General features: G+C 38.8%; 1 protein-coding gene across 1 annotated transcript in view; it reads left to right on the forward strand.

Annotated features, from left to right (window-relative positions):
* OSTF1 (osteoclast stimulating factor 1) overlaps positions 1-26,959 on the forward strand; it is a 30,008-nt gene extending 3,049 nt beyond the window's left edge. Inside the window, exons 2-10 of the mRNA XM_026703819.2 lie at positions 12,140-12,186; positions 17,188-17,238; positions 17,466-17,529; positions 20,811-20,864; positions 22,367-22,474; positions 23,132-23,181; positions 23,463-23,541; positions 23,861-23,959; positions 25,071-26,959. Of these exons, the coding sequence (XP_026559604.1) occupies positions 12,140-12,186; positions 17,188-17,238; positions 17,466-17,529; positions 20,811-20,864; positions 22,367-22,474; positions 23,132-23,181; positions 23,463-23,541; positions 23,861-23,959; positions 25,071-25,129 (611 nt within the window). The 3' untranslated portion in view covers positions 25,130-26,959. The remainder of the gene's footprint in view (positions 1-12,139; positions 12,187-17,187; positions 17,239-17,465; positions 17,530-20,810; positions 20,865-22,366; positions 22,475-23,131; positions 23,182-23,462; positions 23,542-23,860; positions 23,960-25,070) is intronic.
* Positions 26,960-27,322: the final 363 nt, after the last annotated feature.

Below are 27,322 nucleotides of genomic sequence, written 5' to 3' on the forward strand. Positions count from 1 at the left end.
CAATTTACAATAAAAGTACACTGTGGAGGCAGGTTTCTAGTATGATGCCTTAGTCACCAAAGCAACTAGCTCTCCAATAATAAAAATAATATTTCGCTTGTGCCTGAAACTGAACAGCCAAGACGCAAATATGCTTTTTTTCATCCATCTTTCCAAACTGAAGGTCCCATGATGAAGCCTATCTGTGGAACCTAATCATTTTTTTAGTCTTCCTGAAACGCAAGTACCACTATCAGTTTCCTTTCTCTGAGTGGAATCTACAGACCTACTTCAAAGTTAGTTTCAGAACAGTTGCAAGATTCAGACTGCAAGGGTGACTAAAATAATGATTGTTTCTACTTCATCTCTGCTGACTAAGTTCATTTCTGTAAAGCATAAAGATCTATTTTCAGCCGTGGCATTCAGCCCATTTCATCAGACCTTTGTTAACACAACTCAGACTGATATGTGTGCGGTATAGACAGACAGCCAATTGCCAACACTTTAGCTATGCAATATACTAATGATGTGGTTATTTGCCATACAATGAATGTATCTCATGTAGGAAGTCCTCGATTTATGACAGCTTGTTTAGTGATCATTCAAACTTATAATGGCATTGAAAAAAGTGACGTATGACCATTTTTCACACTTAGAACCATTGCAACATCTCCATGGTCATGTAATTAAAATTCAGACACTTGACAATTGACTCATATTTATGATGGTGGCACTGTTACAAGGTCACGTGATCAACGTGATCTAGCAAGATCTTCTGACAACAAAATCAATGGGGAAGCCAGATTCACTTAACAACTGTGTTACTAACTTAACAACTGCAGTCATTCACTTAACAACTGTAGCAAGAAAGATCTTAAAATTGGGCAAAACTCACTTAACAAACTTAGCAACAGAATTGCTTACAATTGTAGTTGGAAGTCCAAAACTGCCTGAACTACTATAGATGTTGCTTCTGCCAACTGAGCATTGTAGAACAACTGATTCTTCAGAAAAAGTTAATTCCATTTGATTCCCTCCTTAGATAGAACTCTAAGAACAACATGAAATCTAAGTTTCCATCCTTGGAAGAAAGATCTTTGCCAACCGCTGTGCACTTGCATGCAGCACTGCTCAGCTGTCTGGGCAGCTCAGCAGGTTGTAAATTGCACTCATGCGACTCGACTACCAACAGAACCGGTAGTTACACCGGTCAAATCCTATTCTTGCTCATACAGCTCTTATCTGCTGGTCCTTCTGCCACTGGGACCTCAGTACCAAGGCCCAGGCATTTCACCAATTATGGCTTTAGGTTTTGGGTCACCAACATGCCAACCAAAAATATCTCTCTTGAAACTCTGTGCCTCCCCTGCTCACTTGTTGCTTATTTATTTAGATGCTTTTAATGAAAAGGAATAGAAGAGAAGCTGGCCTGCATAAAAGCAAAAAGACTGCCTTGGGGGGTATAAGCTATATTTCTGGGACTGATTCTGTGCTACATCTCAAAATGCCCCAAATAGTTTTCTTAGAAAATAAAAATGACAGCAAAGAGAGAAGATGCTGCCCAGCATCTGATCAGAAAGAAAGAGAACAGATATATGGAAATGGAAGAGACAGCAAGTAAAAATGCATAGTGTCCTACTTCCATTGGACCAAATGTTGGGCTTTCCAACTTGAATTGGCACACTTAGGGCTATCTGGTTCACTTACTACACTGTGCTCCAATTAGCTACAGCAGTGGCCCCCAACCTTTTTTGTGCCGCGGCCCAGTACCGGTATCACAAAATCATCCACGCCCTGGTACCGGCATCACAAAATCATCCACGGCCCGGTACCGGCATCAGCACGCATGGCAAGGTGAGCTGAGCGACTGGCCAGCCAGCCATCCCCCGCTTCTCCCCGCCACCTTCAACTCCTCCTTTGTACCTGTGTCGATGGGCTTCGGGACGGTCGCTCAGCTCGCCTTGCCATGCGTGCTGAAAGAATCCTCGCGCCTTAGTTTTGTTCAAAGCCGCCCCACCTCCCCCGATGAAACTAAGGCACGAGGATTCTTTCAGCACCCAAACGCCTCTTTCTACCCGGAAAAGCTCACCAGAAGCACTTTTTCACCAAAACAAGATGGCGGCGCCCAGCAAACCGGCGGCCCGGTAGAAATTGTTCCATGGACCGGTACCGTTCCGGGGACCGGTGGTTGGGGACCCCTGAGCTACAGTACACAACAGCAGGAATGATTGCTAGGGGTCTGCACACTGCTTGCGAGGGGCACTTTTGAAAACAAGTTTGCTGATAGAACAGTGAAGTGTGGGCTGGACCTGCCTATCTTGTTTTCTAACTCACACTGAAACAATGAGCCATTTTTTAACACTAGGTCAAGCTGACAAGAGTTTTGTCACTCTTGTAGCCAAGTGAAAGAATGATAAAGCTGTGGTCCTTTCCTTTCCCCTTTCCTTCTTTTTCCTCCTGTGAATGCAGGGAAGTTCAGAAGAAGGTGGGAGAAACCCATGCCAAAGATCCATCAGTAGAATCCATAGGTCTTGAAAGCCAGTGATGGATTAAGGCTCACGGGTGCCCTAAGCACTGACAAATCTTCGTGTCCCCTTCCTTTGTACATACACGATTTTTTACAAATCTTCATTGGGTTTTTTCTTTTTCTTTCTCAACTTTGTGTTGCCCCTTTTGGGCCTGGTGCCCTAAGCACGTGCTTAGTCTGCTTATTGGTTAATATACTACTGCTGAAAGATATTGGAGAGCAAAGCAGTTGGCACTTGCTTGGCCTGGCACAGGTAGACAAGTAAAAATGCAAGATAATCCACTACTTGTCATCCATAGCAAATGCAGAACCCTAGGCTATATCCCAATGATGAAAGGGGAGGAAGGGATTGAAATCTGGGAAAGCATTTCTTAGGCTTGGCATCCTTTCCAGACAATTTTCATGTGTGCATTCAGCAGCAGAAGTTTGTGAAGCAGCAGTTCCTTGTAGGACCACAACTGAGTCCCAGATTTATGTTGTTAAGCATAAGGTGCTTAACAACAGGTTTTGAAGTGAGTTGTGCCCCGTTTTATGACCTTTCCTGCCACAGTTGTTAAGTGAATCAATGCAGTTGTTAAGATAATAACATGGTTGTTAAATGAATCTGGCTTCCCCATTGACTTCGTTGGTTGTTGTGGCCCGCCGGCGGCTGGCAGAGCTGGCAGCAGAGTCAGACTGTAGTTAGAAGGTTGTGGAGGAACCCGGGCCATTCCTGGAGGCTGAGGAAGGCTTGGATGAGGGCTCTGTGTCAGAGGCAGAAATGGGGCTAGGGCAGGCTGGCAGTCATTAGCTACCTTTGGGCTCGGACAGCAGTGAAGCAGGGGAGCTTCTGGAACCGGTTCCCAGCCTGCGCATGCACAGAGCTGCCGAAAGGAAGGCACAATTAAGAACTCAGGGTCGACGTGGGAGTAAGATCACAGGTGAATGATGAATGGCCCCTCCCATCAGGATTAAAAGAGAAGCAAAAGAAGATGGGACTTTTGCAGGAAACAACTCGCTCTTGTGGTCATTTGTTTGTTCCAGCTTTGTGGAGATTTGTCTGTATGACCCAGCCTTTCCCTGCCAGCAATGAGTGTGGAACTATTTGCCGGGCAACGTCTACCTTCTCAAGACTGTTTGCCAAGCTGTTGGCTGACTGTGAACAAAATAAATTCCCATTAATGTAATAAAAGAGGTTTTTGTTGGGACTCAGAATTGACTTAGTGCTTTTGGGGGAGGCCTAGGATAGAACACCGATCAGAAGGTTGCAAAAGATCATCATGTGACCTCGGGATACTGCAGCCATCTGTGATGACCTGGGACGTGTCACAAAGGCAACACAGTCACATAAGTCAGAAAAGTCCCTTTAATACCTCCAACTTTGCCCCCAATGTCCAGTTATCTACGGCTGGAGAAAAAACTCTCCCAAGAACAGTCTTTAAGTGGAGGAAATTCTTTCTGAAAACAAAGTACATATAAACTGTAAATGAAAATCCACACAAACCACACTGCAGCAATTAACTGGACAGGGCAGGATAAGGAATTGTAGACTTCAAAGGCCAACAAAACACACCCAGTTGGGAAGACGCCAGGAACCCAGATAAGCCTTTGACAATAAAAGATAATTCATGATTTGCTTCTAACAAGTTGCTGTGCGCAATCTTCCTTTTTAAACACTATGTTCCCAGCTGCAGCTAATGAATCTATATTAGCTAATGAGCTAATCAGAGCCCTTTCCTCCCCCATAAGCCATGCAACTCACATTGCTCCCTTCTCCGTTCCTTCCTGCATGCCCTAGAATGAAGAGGGGGTGGGCCTGGATCTTCCTCTGAATTCCCTCTGCCTTGCTCTACCTCACCCCTGCTCTGCCCAGCTGGACTTTGCCCTTTCCCAGTTTCTTCCACAACCAATGGAACCACACCCCCACTCCCTGTCAGCTGCTCGGCTTCCCCCTCAGAATCAGATTCCGACAGGGTCAGGACATCATCATAAATACATTTCCAGCACACCAATCTTGATCATGTGGCCAAGCACACCAATCTTGATCATGTGGCCGTGGGGATGCTGCAACGGTTATAAGTGTGAAAAACTGTTATAGGTCACTTGTCAGTGTCATAACTTCGAATGGCTGTAAATCAAGGATTACCCATATTGCAAACAGAAGTGACAAGAATAATATTTTAAATGCCTGAAAAAGCCTTATAACACGGTCTTTCCAGATGCCTTTTCTTTTTTAAATTGTGTCACTTCTGTGTATTCCAATTAGGCTGCTCCAAAGGGCGGCCTGAGGACATTTTGAATTGCACCCTTTGAACTCTGAATGCAGTCTTGTTTTCAGGAACCAGTGCAGTGCACGAGGCCTGGCTACAATGGAGCAAGAATAGGATTGTGCTATTTCTCCTTCTGAAGTCTGTGTGGCAAGCACACATATCTGCAGAGGGAAGATCTATGCAAAAGTAGTGCTAGGTCAAGAAACAGTTTCTCCTTTGAGAAAAAGGAAATGAATGTGGTTTTTTTTCTGCCCCGCAGCTAGAAGGCTATGTGTTGAGGGAGTAGCATTTGAAATAGAAAACTAAAAAACCCTTCAGGCCTTTAAACCTGTTCCCTTTCTGTTCTTACCCAGATGCAAATGTCTGGCCTTAAAAGTTTGCTATCTTTTTCAAATGGGTATCATTGTTGTAATTAAGTTATTTTGGATTATTTTGAACCCTTCCTTCAGTCTGCCATTTTAAGGATTGCTTCATTGTCTCTACTGCAGTTGTTATTTTTTCCCCCCCAACCAAAGGTGGTATTCACCAGGTTCTGACCAGTTCTGGAGAACCGGTAGCGGAAATTTTGAGTAGTTCGGAGAACCGGCAAATACCACCTCTGACCGGAGATTTCACAGTATCCTTCCCCAAGCCACAGCCACAGAACCGGCAGTAAAAAAAAAATTGAATCCCACCACTGTCCCCAACCAATATTTTTAACATTTATGGCAGAAAACCATAGTATGACCAAAGTAGAACCCTTAAAAACGTTTAGGCTCATTCTTCCCTGCCCATCAGTGTTTTCCAACCTTAGCCATTTTAAGATGTGTGGACTTCAACTCCCAGAATACCTCAGCCAGCATCTTTTGAACCCCAAAGTCCTCTTGCTAAATGAGATAGTTGTTTAAGTGAGTTTCGTCCCATTTTATGTCCTTGCATGTTACAGTTGTTAAGGGAATCATGAATATTGCAGTATCCTGGGATCCTTTTACAACCTTCTGACAAGCAAAGTCAATAGGGAGGCCAGATTCACTTAACAACTGTTAGTAACATGCTTGTTAAGTGAATCTGGCTTCCCAATTGTCAGAAGGTCGCAAAAGAACTGCAACCGTTTACCAAGCATCTTTGGCATATTTTGATCATGTGACTATGGGGATGCTGCAACAGTCACAAGTGTGAAAAACAGTCGTAAGTCACTTTTTTGAGTGGCATTGTAACTTCAAACAGTCACTAAATGAACTGTTGTAATTCGAAGGCTACTTGTACATAAGCGTTATGTACACAACCACACAGCACTACAACTTTGTTGTGGTCAGAATTCCACAAGTAAGATATGTTCTGAATACCATATAGAAACAAAAATGAAATAGATTCAGTTGTATTAGCACTGCAATCAAGTCATAGCAAGTTCCGTAAATAATAAAATAGGATTTTGCTACATTGAAAGAAAGAGAATTGTACCCCAACAAATGTATATAAAATAAATCTGAATCCTTATTTTATAGGAGCTTATAAAGGATATTTCACAGCTTTATAAAATAAGAACTATTGCATTCTAAGACTGCTGAAGTCCTTATTCAGGTCTACATTTCCAGCGGGAACGCAGACTGCTCCTATTGGCTGATGGCATTTGACACTGACTATAAAAGGGAGCTGTCAAATGGCATCAGCTGTTGCCTGTCAGCCAGCCACCCTGTTAGCTCACGGCAGCCGCAGCAACCCTTTATTCTTAAATAAAGTTAAGCTTAATGTTGCTCCTTGTTGCCTCCATTCTTCCCACCCCCTATTTAATAAGAACAGTACAGCCAGGGGTGGGTTTCTGCTGGTTCTGTCCACCTCTGTAGAACTGGTAGCTCTGAAGAGCAGCAGACATAGAACCGGTTCTATGTCTGCTGATGTTTTTGCCCACCCGGGCTTTTACCTGACCTTTATTCCCTGCTTTTTCAACTTCAGCTGCCATACAAGGCACAGCTGCAGTTAAAAAAGCAGGAAAAGAGGGCTGTTTCAAAGGCTGTTTCTCTGCACGCAGCGTGCTGATGATGATTTACAGGTGCGTGCCCTCGCAGCGTACAGGGAAGCAATCACCAAACTTCGTAAATCCCGAACCAGTAGTTAACCCTGTCGTGTCCCACCCCTGAGTACATCTAAATATGGGCTACTTTGCCACAACAGAGGCTTGCCATGTATGGAACTGCCACGTCTCGTTGTTGTATTCAGTTGAATGATCATGTTATCAATTGCAGTACTATAGTTGTATTTCTGAAATGAAATACATTCTTCACAATGAGGTGTGTGTTTTTTAAACATAACAGAAAGGCCATTTCAGACCCTCTTATTTAGTATTGGAAATATTTCCTCCTTAGAAGTTAAAATTGTGTAAGCATGTGTTGTTTTGGTGTGCAAAGCAGGAAAGTGAATAAGTGGCAGTAGCATTTTAATAAATGGGAACAATATAAAAATGCCAACTTTGCATAAAAATAGAAAATAAAATATATTAAGTATATTAAGTTTAGTAAACTTATACTTTATAAAGCTAACTACACTTTGTATAGATGATGACATTGGTTGAGGTTTAGAATAGAATAGAATAACAGAGTTGGAAGGGACCTTAGAGGTCTTCTAGTCCAACCTCCTGCCCAGGCAGAAAACCCTAATGGTTTTCCAATTTCTTCTTAAAAACTTCCATTCACAACTTCCGGAGGTAAGTTTCCACTGATTTATTGTTCTGTCAGGAAATTTCTCCTTAGTTCTATGTTGCTTTTCTTCTTGATTAGTTTCCACCACGGGTGGGATTCTACCAGTTTGTACTTATTTTCTAGAACCGGTTGTTAACATTCTAAGCAGTTCGGAGAACCGGTTGTTAGAAGATATTACTGGCCTAATCCTGTAAGGAAGGCAGGAAGGAAACATTCTGGAGTTGCTTACAGAAACTGCCTCTCCGTTAACCCTTATTACATTCTTGGCAGGACTAGACTTCCTGTCTTAGGAACATCTCTGGAGTTTTTTCCCCCTCCTTTGCTGGTAATCTGCTTGTGCGGAGTGACCGTTTAAAGTTACAATGGCACTGAAAAAAGTGACTTATGACCATGCGAGGAAGTGCGTGCCTTGATGTGAGTGATGTTGAGTTGGCCACACCCAGCCAATAACATGACCACCAAGCCATGTCCACCCAGTCACGTGACCACCAAGCCACTCCCACCACCTAAGCCACGCCCACAGAACCAGTTATTAAAAATTTTGAATCCCGCCCCTGGTTTCCACCCATTGCTTCTTGCCCTGCCTTCAGGTGCTTGAATCCCTCTTCATTGTGGCAACCACTGAGATATCGGAAAACTGCTATTATGTCACCCCTAGTCCTTCTTTTCATAAAGAAGGAGTAGCAGTCCAGTACATTTGATGATTGCTCAAGAATGAGGTTTTATATAATGAAAAGGTTATTATAAAGGGCAGGGTTGAAGAAAATAAATAAATTGAAGAAAAGCTCTAGTGTTCAAAAACAATCGCCTATTATTCAGGAAACTTTAGTGTTTAGTTGAAAGCGGTGAACATAAAATTCTTCCATTGAAATAATCTCAGATCATTTTAAAGGGCTATTTCCCTCTTATAATTAAAATAGTTTACTTTTGCCCAAAATTGTTTGAGAGAACATAAACATTTATTTTGGATGAGTAGAGGCTAATTGCAATGATCCCATCTCTGCTGGTGATTTCCAAATGCTGGGTTGTTTCTTTTTATGAACTTTGTGCAGGAGTTAACATTTTTTTAAAGCAAGCTATAAAGAAATGGATTGAAAATCCATATAACCACTTTTTGCCTGGACATGTCCTTTTAAGAAATCTGCACTGCAGCAAAATCCAAAAAAAACCAGTCCACATCATTTGTGGTTCCTGTTGACATAAGCAGAAGAAAACACAGAAATAATCGGCATGTAATTTTCTTCCTCATGAGTTTTCTATGATGATAAAAGGAGTGAAAATAATAACACACGTTACAGATTAACACTTGATCACACTTGTACTAGTATTTAAAGATATCTACAGCCAGATAATAGGGGCTTCCTTGTTCTGATGTTGCATGGTGCCTCTTGATGATTTATTCACTATAATACTGTTTGTACACCTCTACTGTTTGTATGAATGGAGCAAAACAAACATTAAGATTTGTAATAGTCCCATCTAGTTTAACCCTAAGGCCCACCAAAATCAATAAAACATATTGTTCGTGCTTTTTAAATATAATGTTATTTCACTATGGGAAGAACTAATAGTAAAACCTACTGTATTTCCCCATGTATAAGCCACCCCTTTTTTCCAAAATTTTCAAGCCCAAAAAGTAGGGGGGTGGCATATACAAAGCAGGTACACTTTTTATACGTGAAAAATGCATAAAATAATAAAGTAGGAATAAACTGGTTTTCCAGTAGTATGCTATACTTTTTTGTAAAAATTGTACGTGATGATACGATTACGAGTGCGAGTACACGATAGAAATGCATACGCTAGGCATCGGCCTGAATGCTTCGTTCCTACTCCCGTTCCGATGCGTAGATTGCTAGCGTCGCCCGCACCGCTTTCGGCGTCATGACCGAAGTTGTAGATCTAGACGTCGAATTTTGTTTCTTTGTAAATTTTCTTTCTTCATAACTTGTTTCTCTAATAAAATATTTTTTTCAAAACTTCACAGTCCAAAAATTGGGGGGGTGGCTTATACAAAGGGGGTGCTTATACATGGGGAAATATGGTAATTGTTAGATGTTATACCATCTCAAATGGTACAATGGCCCAGACAGATTGCTACCCAACTTTTTGTGATTTGAGTAGTCTAGTACCTCATCCAAATTAGCTATAATTAGAAGCTATAGCAATTGGAGAAGTTATATTTGTCACAGATTTATCCAAAAATGCAGATAGAGGAAATAAAAGTCCCAAGGAAAGAATATGCATGTATTTGTCATATTGTTGCTATTTTTTTTTAATCAAATGTTCTTCTTGCAGTCCAAAGTACTCTCAACCATTTTCTGCGGTATCACAATTCAAAAAAAGCAATTTTTCTTTTTGGTGGTCCAGCTTTCACAGCCACATGTGACCAGTGAGAAGATCATAGCCTTAGCAACATGTATGAGGGACCCTTGATGCTCTCTGAGCTTGCTTGTTTTCTTGCAGACATTTCATTATCCTGACTAGCTAAACCAGTGCTAGTGTATATGTACCATATATAATCTCATATAAGCCTATCTATGATAAGCCAACCTTTGAAGTTTTAACAAAATACCATTAAAAATAAAACTAAACCTCAAAATGTTTTGTGTTCTAATTTTAATAATTGGCTTATCCGTAATAATCCAAAAGTATATATTTTTCATTGGTATTGAGGGTCAGCTTAACTGCAGTTGGACTTATATATGACCATTAATGGGATATATGGATATTTTTAAAAATAATTACCAGGGGTGTGTGTGTGTGTGTGCAGGTCTTGGCTTGTTCAGGTCTTTTCCCATGTAAGATTGAGAGTATCTTGGCAACATTTCAATGAGGTTCCTCTTGCCATCTTCAGGCTGAAACCTTCCAGCTGACCAGGATCTATGAGAAACTCAAAGTCTGAAGAGCCACCATCTTATGTGACCTCACATTCCTACGCAATTGCCGAGACAAAAAAGTGACCCCACATGCTTCCAACTCAAAGTCCATTCCAAAACCTCAGCCACTGAAAGGATCCTGAAAAAAACGAAATTAACCCTAATCAGAAACAAACTCCACAGGAAAAGATTTCTACTAGACCAAACCAACAGGGACCTAGTTACTCTCCACCTCAAACTCAGCAACAAAATCCACCCAGCACTCTGGGACAAATCCAAACAACTAGCCCTATGGAGAGCCGAAACAGAAACCTCCCACAAGATAGACACACACACCAGCAAACTCCACAAACTAGAGAAACACCAGAAGCCCCCCCATCCCCCCACAACAACGCATGAAACAAACAGCACACAACATATCAGACAGAACCCTCACCAGAGCAGAAACCAATGTCCTTTCCAAGGGATTCAACTTTGCAATCACCGCCAAACGCATCCCCACCGAAAAATTATATGCGGAGTTGAAGCCTAACCAAAATTAACCCAGATATAGCCAATAAAATTAGACTTGAAGTCACCAATGTCATCTGCTCCAGCAGTCCACCCAGAAGCAACTTACACAGAGAAGAACAAAAAGCACTCACCACCTTGAGGAAAGACAACAACATAATCATTCTCCCAGCAGACAAAGGCAACACCACAGTCGTGATGAACACATCGGACTACCAATCCAAACTATCCAACCTACTCCAAGACCCCGCTTACAAACCTCTAAATACTGACCCCACCACCTACCTGGAAAAAACCACCAAATCCAAAATAAAAGCCTTCCCCCATCAGTGAAGGGATCCAGCAAAGAATCATCCCAACTATAATGACGTGAGAAAAAAAACAGACAAAGCTGAATACCATACATACATACATACATACACATACATACATACACATAGTAGCTTTATTGTCTGTTTGATGCCTCTATATTTTAATATTTGTCTAGATTTGTCATATTCTTTCTTCCAAGAAGCAGTCATCTCTTTATATTATATCTGCAGTTACCATTCCTGTGAACTTTTTTGACGTAGGAAGATCAACTCTTGTTACTAATTCAACTTTATAGCTGCCTATTTGCATTGGCTTAATTTTTTCTTTTGACATAAAAGTAGGTTTCTATATCTATTTCTTGAAATCTTGTAACATTTCTTAGAATATATTTTGCATGGATTAGATATATAGATGGACCATATGCAATTCTGTTACAGATTTTCTCAAATTTGAATTTTTAATAGCTCCTTAATCCATTCGAACTGTTGCTTCCTGGTCACCAAAAAGATTCTTAAGTAGGCAGATAAGATGGCCAGTACACCGCTGTTTTTAACATGAGCTATTTGGTCAGTGCTGACTTGTAGATTTTCTCCCTGTTTTTAAGGGCTATCCAAAATCAGTTGTCATCTATAAATGCCCCTAATATTATACCATACTGAATATCCATAGAATTTCTGCAGTTAAACTGGTATTGTTGTTTGCTTGGGAACCATACTGATCAATCAGAAGTGCTCAATCATATATGCTCCAAATGCCATGTTTCTAGCCCACAGAGAATTACACAGTCACACTTTAGTAGCAAACTTATGAGCATTAGCACAAGTTTCTGGTTTTTTTTTCCTCGAGGGACTGGAAGAAATGAAATTCATGTCAGCTTTTATGCAGCTTAATACTACAAGGAAAAGGGAAGAAAATAAACATTAAAAAAACAGGAATCCAGACTCTGTACTTCAACTCTGTCAAGGAGAAATATTCTCTGGTTAATGCTTATTTCTTTCTGTATTTTAGGGCAGGTGAAAGTTTTTCGAGCCCTATATACATTTGAACCCAGAACAGTAAGTATATTTCTACTTTTTAAAGATACGTAAAAAAGGAAAATTTGCATCTTAAGGGGTAACTTGGTCCAGCCTTTTTTTTTGTGTGAACATGAAAGATGGGAAGGAATATACGTATTTCCCCTGAGGAGATGAAATATCATCCCATTTTTATTTTTTAGATTAAAGCTGTTGTTTGTTCTTCATTCATATTTACCGAGAATTTCATCACATGACCTGCAGATTGTGCTTTGGCTTCCAAATAAAAATGGATGCTATGTGTAGTAAGACTGCTCAGCCTTTTCATTGCTAAATCATATTTTGGCATGCAGTTCAGGCCTTGATTGTGCAAATCCTGCCAACTGATCCAGTCATTCCTGAACAAACAGTTCAAACGGCTAACAGAAGTATAACAGGAAGTGTCTCATGATTGCAAGCGGCATTTGTAACCACTAAGAATTAAGAAGAAATTCTTTTAAAACAATCTTGGGTCCACCTCCTCCCTCTGCATTTATCTTCAGATTTTATACAAAGTTTTGAGGTACGCGTTCTTTGGTTATTTTAACCTAACTATCTTCATGATTTGAATTCTAGTGTAACCTCGCTGAGATTTTGTAATGGTGAATGGTATGCTAATGTTTTAAATCAATCCATTTCTGTAACCTGACAGAAATTACTAGTCTGCTGTTGTGCTGAGTTACATCATGTCTTGGATCTTGTTTTTCCCAATGTCTGTCTTTCCTCTGTGTCATTGAGCTTAACCTGTGACATTTAGAAATCTGGAATTTAGAGGATTATAAAAGAATCTAAGCCTCATCGCTTACTTTTGTTGCACTTTAGGGAGACCAGGAAGAGATTTGTTTAGGCTTCCGCTTGTTTGCTCCGATCGATCAAATAAAAGTATTGGGATGAAAGATGCAACTCTTGCTTGTAAGATGTTTGTATCTTTTATTACACTGTCTTGTGCACACTTTCTGAGCCTTTGTTGTGCCTTGGGTAAATTGTAGAGATAATATTCTCTTAGCTGTTATTTCATCATTTCATCTAAGCAGAGCCATCATTTAGCTGATATTGTCTGTGATTGGAGGATAACTAGGTTTAGTCTTGGTTAGTACTTGGATGGGAGCCTCTCAATACTACCAGGGCTGAAGCAAAGCATTTGACCATTTTATCCAAATTACAAAACGGGCATTGCAACAAAAGGTCTGCCCCTTCCGTATTGGTGTGTGACATCACAACACCCATACAAAAGGAGCAAAGTTTGCAGCTTGACAGCACAATTTTATTATTTTTCCCTGCTGCTTTCTCTGATAGATAACTCTGACAAAAGTATCCATGCTGATTCTGGGTGTCAGGTTTCACCCGAAAAAGATTTTATTTTATTCTTTTGCAATAATAAAATGGGCAGAATTTCTAGTTATGATTGTGAATGAAGGCTATTTTTCCAAATAAGTTTAAGGTAAACTTATAACACTTCCATTAAGCTTTAAGCTGAGCAAGTGATCTTGCCCCATTTAATAGATAACAGATAAGCAGAGTTGGAAGGGACCTTGTAGGTCATCTAGTCCAACCTCCCTCCCGATCAGGAGACCCTACACCATTTCTTCATTACATTGTCTGTATGTGCATTAGCCTACCCTCAAGTCTTTTCTGCAACCAGAAATTTAGAAAGGGATATAATGGAAAGGCTATAGCTTTCAATAGAAGGCAATAAATGGGTTTTATTTGAGATCCCTAAGTCAGGATCTGAGATAAAGCCCAGCCATTACCTTCTATTGAAGGCTACAGCCTTTGTATTATATCCCTTTCTGGATTTCTGCCAGTTTCCTGTATTTATGCTATACCACTGGTACATTAAAATGTAAACTCCCACTTCATTTTTTTTCTATTTTACTTCCCTAAAATACACACCCACAAACCCGAACGCACCGAAATCTATTCAAATAAACTGAATCAATGAGCTATTTGGAAAGATATAGTTACTTCAGTTCAGCTCAAACCTTGTAGGATCCTGCATTTTACCAGTTCTCCATTAAACTTTCGCTAAATGTTTAGGTTAGCGTAGAAATAAGATAGCTAATGTTGAATAATAAACTGCTCAGTAAGGTCCCAGTTTCAAGTAAATTTGTAAATAAGATCATTTGGGTCAGGGGTTTCAAATTCAATTTCATTGAGGGCTGCATCAGGGTTGTGTTTGACCTCGAGGAAGCCGGGGGCATGACCAGTTTGGTGTCACTCATGTCGGGGGGCACTTGGGGGGATCCATTGTCCTCCGGGCTCCCTTTTCGGCTGCAACAGCCTGCTCCAGCGTTCTGTCAGTGAAAATGGAGCCTGGGGAAGGTCACATGCATCCCTCCCAACCTCTGTTTTCACTGCAGAAGCACCTTGGGTCATTCCTTCACTGTTTCTAGGGTGGACCTGTGGACCAGAACTAAATATCTCACAGGCCGGATTTAGCCCACCGGCCTTCAGTTTGACACTCCTGATTTGGGTTATTTCCTATCTCATTGACCATTAAATTATTCTGCCCCATGCTCTCTTTTATTTTCCCTTTTCACATACTTAGGAGGAACCAGTACATTTTTAAAAAATCACACGTATGCTCAAAACCATACTTCTACACTGCCTTTATTTTTACTCCTTACAATACTTCTGATTCAGTAATTTGGCATTTGCATGCAGATCCTCTTTATTTTGTCCAAGTTCCTGAGGGAGAACTGCAAAACCAATCAGCATTTTTCACCTCTGTCTCACCACAAAACCAGGGAACCTAGCTCCTAGTCTAGGGAAACACAGAACCTCGCTGGCCCCTATAAATCCCTTTCCTGTGTATCTATAATTCAAGAGACTCACAGATGCAGCTAAACCGCAGCAGATCGCAAATAGTGTTGGAGAGCCATTAGCCACTTCTGTGATCTCATTATATGACTGCTTTGGGGTTTGTTACTGGCTGTATGAGAATGACGGTGAAGAGAGGGATGGTGAAAGAATAGCTGGGGATGGCTCAAAGGCAGACTGAGAATGTTCTTGGCAGCCCAACTCTCAAAATGTTTTCCCTCAGAGAGATATGAGTGTTTCAGACTGACAGCACATGACACAGGTCTGTGGCCTCTTATTCTGATTACAACAGCAGTGCAGATGTTCAGTCCTTTAGTTATGAATCCCTGCTCTGGAATAACTGAGTTGGAAAGGATCTTGGAAGTTTTCTAATCCAATCTCTTGCTCAAGTAGGAGTCCCTATGTCTGTTCAATCTCTTCTTAAAAACCTCCAGTGATGGAGCACCTACAACTTCTGAGGCAACCCATTCCCTTGATTAATTGATTCCAGTGTCAGGAAATTTCTCCTTAATTCTAAGTTGGATCTCTCTTTAATAAGCTTCCATCCATTAGTTCTGGTCCTGCCCTCAGAAGCTTTGGAGAATAGGTTGACTCCTCTTCTCTGTGACAGCTCCTCAAATATTGGAAGACTGCTATCATGTCATCCCTAGTCCTTTGTTAGATTAGACACAGCCAACGTTCATTGTAAGTTTTTACTCCAGTTCCCTAATCATCTTTGTTGCTCTTCTCTGCACTTTTTCTAGAGTTTCAACACCTTTTTTGTATTGTAATGACCCAAACTGGATGGAGTATTCCAAGTATGGTCTTAACCAGTGTAGTATAAAGTGGTACTAGTATTTTACATTAGCTTCTTCCGATGGTTGCTCTTAGCTGTGCAGCAAAATCCACATCATCAACATTCATTCTTGTACTTGGTTCCACCTTCAACACAATGACATAGCTATTTTTCAGCATCAATAGATCAATAAAAATAAGGAGCATTTGCTATTTCAATTTGATTCATATGCAGTTTTACTCTCCTGTTGTACTGTATTTTTCCATCAGTAATCAGTAGATGGCAGCAAGAGACAACAGTATTCTCAATTTGTTGCTGTATCCCAAGTGGAAGGACAGTGATTACAATATGAATACAATATATATCTTGCCTCAATTTGTGGGATATGTGAGCATATGTGTGTTTCTGAAAACATGGGATTGGTTTGGGTGTATAGGCATTGAGTGGATGTGGGCGTGCACACTTGGAATCAAAGGGCAAAGTAGTTTTTACAATTATTTTCTATTGTTAGCGTACATTGCTATGAGTTCATGTGAAATTTAGCAATTAAAAATTAATAAAATAAAATAACACCACTCTAGGCTTAATGAAAAGAAGACCTAGGAGTGGTGTTCTAGTAATATTCCAATTTCTAAGGTGCTGCCTCAAAAAAGGGGGAGAGGTCAATCCATTCTCCAAAGCACCTGAAGGCAGGAGAAGATGGACGGAAACTGATCAAGAAGAGAACCAACCCAGAAATAAGGAGAAATTTCCTGACAATGGAATCAATTAACCAGTGGAATGGGTTGGGTGCTCCATCACTGGAAATTTTTTAAGAACAGATTGGACAACCATTTGTCTGAAATGGAATAGGATCTCCTGGTTGAGCAAGGGTTTGGGCTAGAAGACTTCAGCACTCCACTCCAACTCTGTTATTATATAATTCGATCAAATCTGTCTTGTAACTGGGAGGGAGGAATGATAACATTTTAGAATGGACCTGTGTCCAACAATTGGGTGATTCCCCCCGACCCTTTCCCCACCACATCTAAGCTTTTTTGGAACTCAGTATTTTATTTGCTGGCTTGTCCGTCCCCTCCACCCCCATATAATTTGGTTCTATTTAGTTTTCCGTGGAAATCCTGCTGACAGGGAGATAAATGGAATCTCAAGTCCTTTTGCACAATTTCTTTCCAGGAAAAAACCCAAAGAGGACTTACTAACCAGCAGATGGATTGCGGGGATATTGTCCTCTGAAAGGACAGGGCTAAATCATACAAGCCACCGAGTCTCTTAACCGTGTGTACTAGGATGCACAATTGCAATTTTTTTGACTTGGGATGCAAGGATTGGAATTGGAGTTGTCAATGAAAAAAGGTCATGTAGTTTAAGTCAATTCTTTAACTAATGCAATGTATTTATTGCTCCAGCCAGATGAACTGTATTTTGAAGAAGGAGACATCATCTACATTTCTGATATGGTGAGTTGATAAATAAAGCCACTAAACCAGAGGTCCCTAACCTTGGCAACTTTAAGACTTGTGGACTTCAACTCCCAGAATTCCTCAGCCAGCCTTGCTTGAAATTCACAGGTCTTAAAGTTGCTAAGGTTGGAGACCCCTGCACTAACCCACTCTGTCCTTAAGAGAATAAAGTTACCATTGAACTCCTAGTTGCCTTTTTCAGCACTGATTTCTTTTTTCTCCAGAGTGACACAAACTGGTGGAAAGGAACCTGTAAAGGAAGAACTGGACTAATCCCCAGTAACTATGGTAATTTCGTGAATTGTGTTCCGAGAGATAGTTGTGAAGCAAAATAAAAATAATGGTCCTTTAACACCATGAAACAACACCTGCCTATACCAGGTCCTTGGGAAGGATCCAATAGGTGAATAAAAGTGCAAAATTCAGTCTAAACATCTGGCTAACTATGTGACCAACCATAAGAATAATAATGCCCTTTTTCAGGTACATCTGTGAGTAGAATTAAAACTGGGATTCTGAGCAATACGTTATATTCTGTTGGCCAAGTTTCTTGGTCCTTGCTTTGTTTAACTTCTCCCTTGATTTTAGATTATTGAATTTTTTTTAGTTTAACAATTTATCTTTTAGAAAATTTGTTTTCTGATTGTAGTTACCATTTTATCATAGCACCCTTGACATTATAGAAATACTGCTATAATTTCGAAGTCTTGTTAAGGGTGTCCTGTGCAATGTTAAAAGTTAGGATTTACTGACCAGAAAGGGAAACTGTTGGAAAGTTAAATATAGGGACATTTTGATTACCTGTCCAGGATGGCTGTGTATACATGCTTAAGCTCTGAACAAGTTAACAGTGATTCTTAAAAGAGGCCTGGTAGTCTATAGCTCTGAGTGAGAATTTCTGAGAAATCAAGATTCCTGGACTATTCACAGCCCATTGAATTCTTTGGCTGGGATCCAAATGTTAGATGATAAATTCTGCTTATGGTGCAAAGATACTCATATTTCTCTTATCTTCAGTAGCTACAAACCATCTCCTAGATTCAAAGGATATTCAGAAACAAGCCTGGACAGATTATGAAGAGCTGCTTCAAGAATGACTGTATTGTGCCATTCACAGTATCCAAGCTCTCGTTGTTGATTTGACTATTGAAACTATCGTAACTAAGCAAGTTTGAGTAAAGGATGTAGCTGCTGCTATGCTACTTAACTCATACAAGCATTAAATTATAATATGATATTGTTTCTTACTAGAAACAGTCTGAGGATTGTTACTTGAAATGCTTTAACCTTCAAAAATCAAATTGCTCTTAATTTTAGGAACTCAGTAAAGTAAGGCCTATTATTACCAGCACTCTAGATCTTGAAAGCTTTCTGTATGGCAATCCTTTAGGTATCTAAAAACTGTTATAACATCTCCACTTCAGTTGTCTTATTTCAAAAGCTAAACATACACACTAGTCTCAGTCTCACCTCACAAAACTCAGGTTTCTAACCCTGGGGTCATTCTTATGGTCTGTTGGCCCTTCTGGTTTCTCTAAAACAGGGGTCTTCAAACTTGACAGCTTTAAGACTTGTGGACTTCAATTCCCAGAATTCCTCTTCCAGTCATGTTAGCTCAGGAATTCTGGGAGTTGAAGTCCACAAGTCTTAAACTTGCCAAATTTGAAGATTCTTGCTCTAAAATTTTGTTGAAGTATAGTTCAGTGAATTGCATGCAGTACTCATTTGTGGTCTGACCAATGCAAACCATGTGAAAGAAGTGATTTCCTTCCATTTAGAAATTCTATTTGATATAATCTGAACATGCATTTGCCTTTTAAGCCAGGGATCTCCAACCTTGGCAACTTTAAGACTTGTGGACTTCAACTCCCAAAGCCAGCTAAGCTGGCTGAGGAATTCTGGGAGTTGAAGTCCACGAGTCTTAACGTTGCCAAGGTTGGAGACCCCTGTTCTAAGCAGTTATATTACCCTGCTGACTCATATTCGTCTTGAAATGAACTCTTGTTCCAAATATCTATATCATCTATATCTATATCTATATCTATATCTATATCTATATCTATATCTATATCTATATCTATATCTATATCTATATCTATATCTATCTATCTATCTATCTATCTATCTATCTATCTATCTATCTATCTATCTATCTATCTATCACCAATCATTAATAAATCAGTGTCCCATAAATTATGCCTATGTACTTATATGAAGAATTTAGCATTTGGGTCTTGTTAAAATTCAAAATCATTTTCCAGCCCATTTCTCTAATCCCTCTACCAGTAGATAGTTTTGAATGTCTTCTGCAATTTCAGCTGTCCTACTCAATTTTGTGTCATATTAAAATTTAGCAAGAGATAGAGCAAGGACGAAGGCTTCTGCATTTTGTAGTGTTCTTGTCTGCTATCAAAAAAAATATTTTATTTTTTATTTTGCTACAAAAGGGCAGAGTGTGTAAAACACCATATCAATCCCTCCTGTGCAGATTCCCATAGGATATGCATAAACTTCATGCTTTAAATCCCATTTCTGAGTTCAATAGCTAGAACTACTCTCATCCTTTTGAGGTGTAAAAATAAATACTCAAAACATGGGACTTATTTTCCAAATTGTGAACCATAGTTGAATTGAATCTCACACTTCTGTTATTTTTTTGTTCTTATTATCATAGTATTTTAGTTAAATGCCTATTGTAGGAACAAGAGAAGACTAAATGAAGCCCCAAAGCCTTGGATATCAACCCTACAAAATCCCAAAATTGTTATCCAAATGCAGTGCAAAGGTGTCAAAAAAGGGATATTCTCAAATGATGAAGGATAAAGAAATCATATTATAAAGTGAATTTAAAGTAAATGTGAATTAAATCAAATCAAATTTGATATTTTTCCCAGCTTTCTTCATTTTCCTTTTTAAGAATTCCTGGAACAACACTCAAAAACTGCAAGTCTGGCTAGAGAATTCTGGGAGTTGAAGTCCATGGGTCTTAAAATTGCCAAGGTTGGGGAGCCCTGACATAGACCATTAGTTCAAAGGAAACTCCATATCCCTGTTTTGAATACAAATGGATTCACTTTTATTGCAGTCATTAGCAATTTCTAGGCTGCAATCATTGGGTTTTTTTAATCAAATAACAATTTTAACTGTATCCCAGAATATTTAGAGAGAACAGTACAATTGTGTATATGTGTTCATCTTTTTAATTTGTCATAGCAAATTGTGTGTTCTTAGATAAATCAATAAGCTACAGATCAGCATTTTCTGTATGCACTGAACATGTTATTATGTACCCAAGGTTCTGGGTTGGACCTTCCCAGGTTTTTCAAATATCAGAGTGTGCAGTTCTACTGCAGGTATAGTTCATTTTTTTCTCATTTAAGTAAATAGTTTTTGCTTACAAGGAACTCCATTAAAGATATCCAAATTCAGTAGAGCTTTAGGGCATGATGGTAGAAGTTTCAAGTTTATTGATGGACTTTAAATATATTAGTGCTATTATCTTCAGCCCATTAAGAGACAGATTAATACAAATGGCTACATTGGCATGTATTTTTTTTCTTTTGTTTTAGTGGCTGAACAAGCAGAATCCATTGACAATCCATTACATGAAGCTGCCAAGAGAGGTAGGTATAGGGTCAATATTGACAAAGGACTTCATCTGATTTCTAGGCTGAAACAGATCAATTTGTTGGGGTTTGTTAAAAGCACACATTCTGCTGGTTTTTGCAGAACACCAGTTTTTTGCTTCTTTCTTCTCCATCTGCTTTAGAGTGGGGCTGAGTTCCCTTATAATTTATGCTGTAATGATGCTGGGGTTGTCAACCAGAAGATTGGCAGCTCAAGACACCCAAGTACCACCTGATGGGATGAATTCCCATTCCTTCCCCAGCCCCTCCAAAGCCTAGCAATTCAAAAGCATGCAACTGCAAGTAGATAAGTAGGTACTACTTCAGTGAGAAGGTAACGCCATTCTGTGCGCCTCGGCATATCGCCATGCTGGCCATACGACCATAGAAGCATTTTCAGATAACCATGGCTCCTTCAACTAGGAAACAGAGATGAGCAACACCCCTAGAATTGGACATAACTAGACAGGGGAAACCTTTATCTTTACCTTTATGGCAGATAGTATGAGAATGAGAAGTGTTTGATGTGAGAAGTGGGAGAGAGATTGGGTTAGCTGACTTATTTTAATCCTTTCCTCTGTTCAAAAGAAAAATATGCAATCTCCCTCCCACTCTTTTGTTATTTCTGTATTTTTGGCCCCATGTTTATGATGTACCTTTGTACAACCCGATGCTGTCCAGATGTGTGGGAGTGTAACTTCTTTCATCAGCATCTGGAAATAGGTCCAGGATTGAAGGCTTTTATCTAAATGGTCAAAAACCAGTGTCATGTATCAAAACTCATATTCCACTCCTCTTGTACATACACATGACATCATGATGTACCTACAAAAGGGGAGATTCTTTTGTTGCAGTGGTGCAATGCAGCTTTGGTTGGTTGATACAAGTATCCATTCCAGGGATGTCTTTGGCCTACTATAGTCAAAGGTTAGGGGAATATATTCTCTGGCTTTATTTTACTCAGTTTTATTTTTCTATATTTATAAACATATTGATTGAAACAAGTGCTATTCTGATAATGTATAATATTGAATAATTCATTATTTTAATGAATTGATTTGGCAACTGATGTGACATAATAGAATTTGCCTTAATAGGTTTTTTAGCATGAACACACAGATACCTAATAAAAATAAACTAGTGAAACAAAACAAGGACTATATTAGGTATTGCATTTAAAATTCATTTAAAGTTTTATGAGTGGAATTAATTTGAAAGTGCCAATGCATCAGTTTTATTTAGAACAAACTCCAAGAAACTTATTTCCAGATACATTTGTAGAGAAGTTGATTAATACTGTAATGCTTTGGAATAGATCAGTTTCTTACCTCAGTCTATTTCATCTGTTGGAAGATACAGAAGTTGTCTTGTGAATTCTGTCCTCAATGGCAACTTTGTTTTGCCATTAAGTAATTCCCTGTTGATAGTTCCAACTGGTTTTCTGCTAATTTTTAGATATGTTATATTTAATATTTAATACATATTTTCTTATTTTTCAGGAAACTTGAGCTGGTTGAGAGAATGTTTGGATAACAAAGTTGGTGTCAATGGCTTGGATAAAGCTGGAAGCACTGCCTTGTACTGGGCATCTCATGGTGGACACAAAGGTAGAGAAATTATTTTCAATTTCTGAGCCTAATTGTTTTCAACATTAAAACCAATCTTGTCCCTCACTTTGCAAAAACAGTTTGCATCCATATTCTACTTGCATATGTATTTTTATCTCTTACAAATTTATTTCTATATTCACTATCGCATGCCATTTTCTATGCTTAGAATTTTCGTTTTACCATAGAGAGGAAAAGAGGGGGAATGGAGAGAAAGAGTGATTGAGAGGGAAAGAGAAAGTGTGTGTGTGTGAGAGAGAGAGAGAGGAGGGAGGGAGGGTAGGTGGGAGAGACAGAGAGACAGACAGATTGATTTAATGTGAAATATATCCACAAATTTTAGGTGTCTGTTTTGACCGGATTGCAAAATTTAGTGAAATGAAAAATGTTGTTCACATATTGGATGGGAAAGCACAATTTGACTTTCTTACTCTTTTCTTTAAAAACATATATTATACCTTAATTAAACCAAAGGGTAATTTTCCTAGATGTTTCGTTTATTGAGTTAGTGAGTTCAGTTATTATTGGAGTCTTTTCCAGTTAATTTCCCCAAATCTAACAATGAAAAAGTGAGCCTTTTTGCTGATTAATTCAAAGTCTTGGCTTTCCTAATTTCTCATGAAGTTTTCCAATTTTTTTTTTCTTCATTTGGTGTAGACATCGTGGAAGTGTTATTGACACAGCCAAAGATAGAACTAAACCAACAGGTAGGGAATGACACACTGAGTGGCTTTCAAGAATTGCTTTGCAGTAATGTAGCAGGTTGCAGTTGAAATGATCAAAACGGATCCTTTCCAACCTTTAAGGTTATTTATTTTATTTTATTTTATTTTTTTAAATATAAATTTTATTGAATAAACATTAAAAACAAATGAATACAGTGCAACTTTCTTGGCCATCATTTTGGCCATACAAACTGTAGTATAGAGATACACATAACAGTTAATTTCCTTTTTCCTTTAAGGTTACTTTTGTTCTCCTTTTACAGAATAAACTGGGAGACACAGCTCTGCATGCTGCTGCATGGAAAGGTTATGAAGATATTGTAGAAATTTTGCTAGGAAAAGGTACTGTATTTCTGAATATAACCCAAATTTTGGGTTAAATGTCTCTGTTTACCAAGAAATTTGTATTTTAAAATACAACCTCTGTCCTCACAATGACACCCAGCCCGAGTCTGAACTAAAGTTAAACAGTAAAAATATTTTCAGTCATGCTTCTTTATTGATCTAGAGAGGTCTCATTTTATAAATACCTTTTCATTTCTATGTACCTCAAATTTGACAGGAAGCTAGTTCAGTTTTTAGAAAGGAAGTAAGGTGAGAGGAATTTTATTTCTCTGTTCAAACTTAGGGCATTGTTGTCCTGTATTTTGTTTTCATCAAGGTGCCAGAACAGACTTAAGAAACAATGAGAAAAAACTGGCTTTGGACATGGCTACCAATGCTGCCTGTGCTTCCTTGCTTAAAAAGAAACAAGGGCAAGGTAAGACATAACTTTTTTGCATATATTCTCCCAGGACAATTGGACTGGTCCGAGCAACCAAAGGCTTCAGTAGACAGGTGGCTACCCCAAGAGAAGATACACCAAACAATTTCTACTTTTAACTAGGGTTAGCATGTCATGGCAATACCCAATTCCAGTCAGTAATGGAATAGAAAATAACTAGTCTTGTCCCAAAAGACACTGATATTTAAATGGGATTTAAATTACCTTCCCTCAGTCAAGCTCATCATATAAATCCCCAAATCAGTGAACTAGGCAATGTTAGGCAATTTCTAAACCCCATCCAATCCATTGTCTACCCAAAAAGACCTGGAGATAATGAGAAGCCTCTCCGTTACATCCCTTACTACTAAATCCTGAAGCACAGAGTCCAATTTCCAAACACGGGTGGATATAACTGATATTTTCCTGGACAATGGGAAAAGGGCCAACAAGATAACAACAGAATGTTAATAATATCACAGCACAGAGGTTCATGGGACATCCAGCAGGATTGGAGAAAGCAAGTGATGATACACCACTCCCCAAAATGTAGACTTTTGACTGGTGTGGGTGATTGTGATTGTGTGCTACAGCCATTGCCAAGGAGATATGGCTGGGTTAGTGGCTGTTCTTTGAATACAGGAGTAGTTTATCTTTATTTTTTCCCTCAAAAATACCAGGCTCTGGGGAAGAAAAAATGTATAACCTGTAAAAGCCTTGATCGACTTAATGCCAATTCATTCATTCATTCATTCATTCATTCATTCATTCATTCATTTATTTTATATAGCTACCCATCTCAAGTACATAATTCTGAATGGCTTGCAATTAAAAACAAGATTAAAAAAAACCCAGAATACAATATCAAAACATATAGAAAAGCTTATAAAATATATAAAAACATATAACATAATCCTCAACTAAAGTAGTAAAAACAAGCAATGATGAGAGAGAATGCTTGAAATATAATTAGTTTAAGAATATAGAGTTATATTTGAAATGTGAGAAACTTAGCTTAACCAGAAATTGCAATAAAGGAAGATACTTTCTAAAACATCAGTCTAGCTCAAAACTGACAATTTTATATTTGTTTCTTGTTTTTTTATAGACATATTGCGAACATTAAGCAATGCAGAAGACTATCTTGATGATGAAGACTCTGATTGAATTGCCTTAATTTTGCCTTGAAAATCAATAGCTTCTTCTTTTCATCTTTCTCACATTCTTTTCCTCTGCTATGATAAAATATTTTTTTATCACAATATGTGCTACTATAATTTAAGTATGGGAAGACATTCCTTATAAAAAAAAAGCTCTCCCCCATTAAGGCTATAAATTCCCTAATTGCTTTTTAAATTATTTGTCTAGAAGAGGGCTATGTAAAAATAGGCATCACCTTTTAAATAACAGATATAGCATTTAGAGATGTCAGCCTTTTGGGGTGGATGGGAAATAAAAGGACATGTTTTGGGCTATTTTATGGAGGAAAACATCTCAGGAACTTGGATTCTCCACATAACATTTTCATATCACCCCTTATCTCTCTCTTCTCCCTCCATATATATTTATAGGTTGTCTCTCATTAAGTTGATGTACTTTGTGCTAGAACTCCTAATGGCAGGTTATGTAAAAACTTGGGCCAGGGACCTAAAATTAAATAACTCCTTTAATGTTTCCCTTGAGAACTGGCTGTGATTGCAATTACTGTAAGTTCATTCGCATGGCACAAAAAAAAAGTTGTTTAGCAACAGATGAGACAGGGAGGGAATAATCTTGAGGGAAGAGAGAGAAAGGGAAAGGAAGATTGTTTGATCAGCTAAAATGCAGCCATTTTACCTTGATGGCCAACCTTGGCAACTTTAGGATCCGTTGGACTTCAACTCTCAGAATTAGTCAGCTAGCTATGGAATTCTGGGAACTGAAGTCCACAGATCTTAATGTTGCCAAAGTTGGACCCAGACTGTTCTAGGAGTCTTGTCAATACAATTGGATCTGGAGGATAAAAGGAGGCCTAATTCTGTCTTCAACAATGAAAAAACTGTAGGGAGAATTTGATCATCAAACCTGGCATCCATAATAATAATTTTGGAGATGAAAAGAAGCTGAGCCTTCTCTTTCTCTCTAATTTGTATATGTGAGATATTTTCCCAATGGTTCATCTTCTTGTCCCTTATTTCACAGAATCTCTGCCCTCTGTCTGTGTGTATGTATGTATGTATGTATGTATGTATGTATGTATGTATGTATAGATAGATAGATAGATGTGCTTGTGTGTGTCCAAGTCCTGAATTTTAAATGGTGGGAAAACTAAGTAAGATATCCTCAGTTGTCTTGCTTTATGGCTTTATTAAGTAATAAGCCAGGAAATATGGCATTTGTCCAACTGAACACATGCAGAATTCTGTTAGTTTATCTGTACTATTTTCACCAGCTGTCTTCTTTTTCACCTGAATGTCTGGTCGAAGTTTTTGCTACGAAGGAATCCAGCATCTGACTTAAGAGAGATGCAATAAGCCAATCCATTTCTGCCCTTTGTTATATCTGTAGGTTACAACATAGAGGTCACAGTAAATCATTTTTCCCAAAGTGTTCCTGGCTGCAATAATGGGAGGTGCATTGAAACACACCTGAGTATATAATATTAGGACCAGCTGAACTCAGTCTTCATGTATTTATACTACAATTCATTCACGGAGGACCATGGTTTATAATCTTCTGTTTGTACAGGTTGTCCACTTAATGTGGAAGAAATTTACCTGGAGATACTCATTATTCCATTGTAATTTGGAAGATATTTGTGGTTGTGTCTGTAACAAGATGATAATGACTCTTTCCACCATATGCTCTTAACTTTCCTGTTTCTTTTCACCTTTAAAGTATTTCATTTCAGGACAGATATGTTTCTGAACTCATGTGCGATGTAAAAAAAAGCCTACAAACCAAAAGTATCTTCAGAGAAAGATTCAGTATGAATAAATATTTTTAAATGCTTTGAAACTTCATTATAGTTCTTCCTTAGACCAACATGGCTTTGCCAAGGGTAAAATAAGTAGTGATCATGATTGTAACCATGTAACCCACCCTGATATCAGATGGAGACACTGGATTTGGAAGTGCCATAGAAGAGCAGAAAATCTTACATTATTTACCCTTCAGTTTCATATTTGTTGTCAGAGAGGATGATATTTTTATCTTAAGTGCCTGAGTGACTTCCCTAGTCTTAAGTGCTGTTTATTATAACTAGTAGAGAAAGACAGAATTGTTGCTTTGTCCAAAGGGTCAGAGTATCATGGCTTGTTACAGAGGCTGTGCTTCAGAAATGCTTAGTGGATTACCACTGCATTTTAACCAATCTACACA

This window comes from Pseudonaja textilis, chromosome 2 (genome assembly GCF_049901715.1).
Source record: "Pseudonaja textilis isolate UNSWEBS1 chromosome 2, rPseTex1.2, whole genome shotgun sequence".
NCBI lineage: Eukaryota > Metazoa > Chordata > Lepidosauria > Squamata > Elapidae > Pseudonaja > Pseudonaja textilis.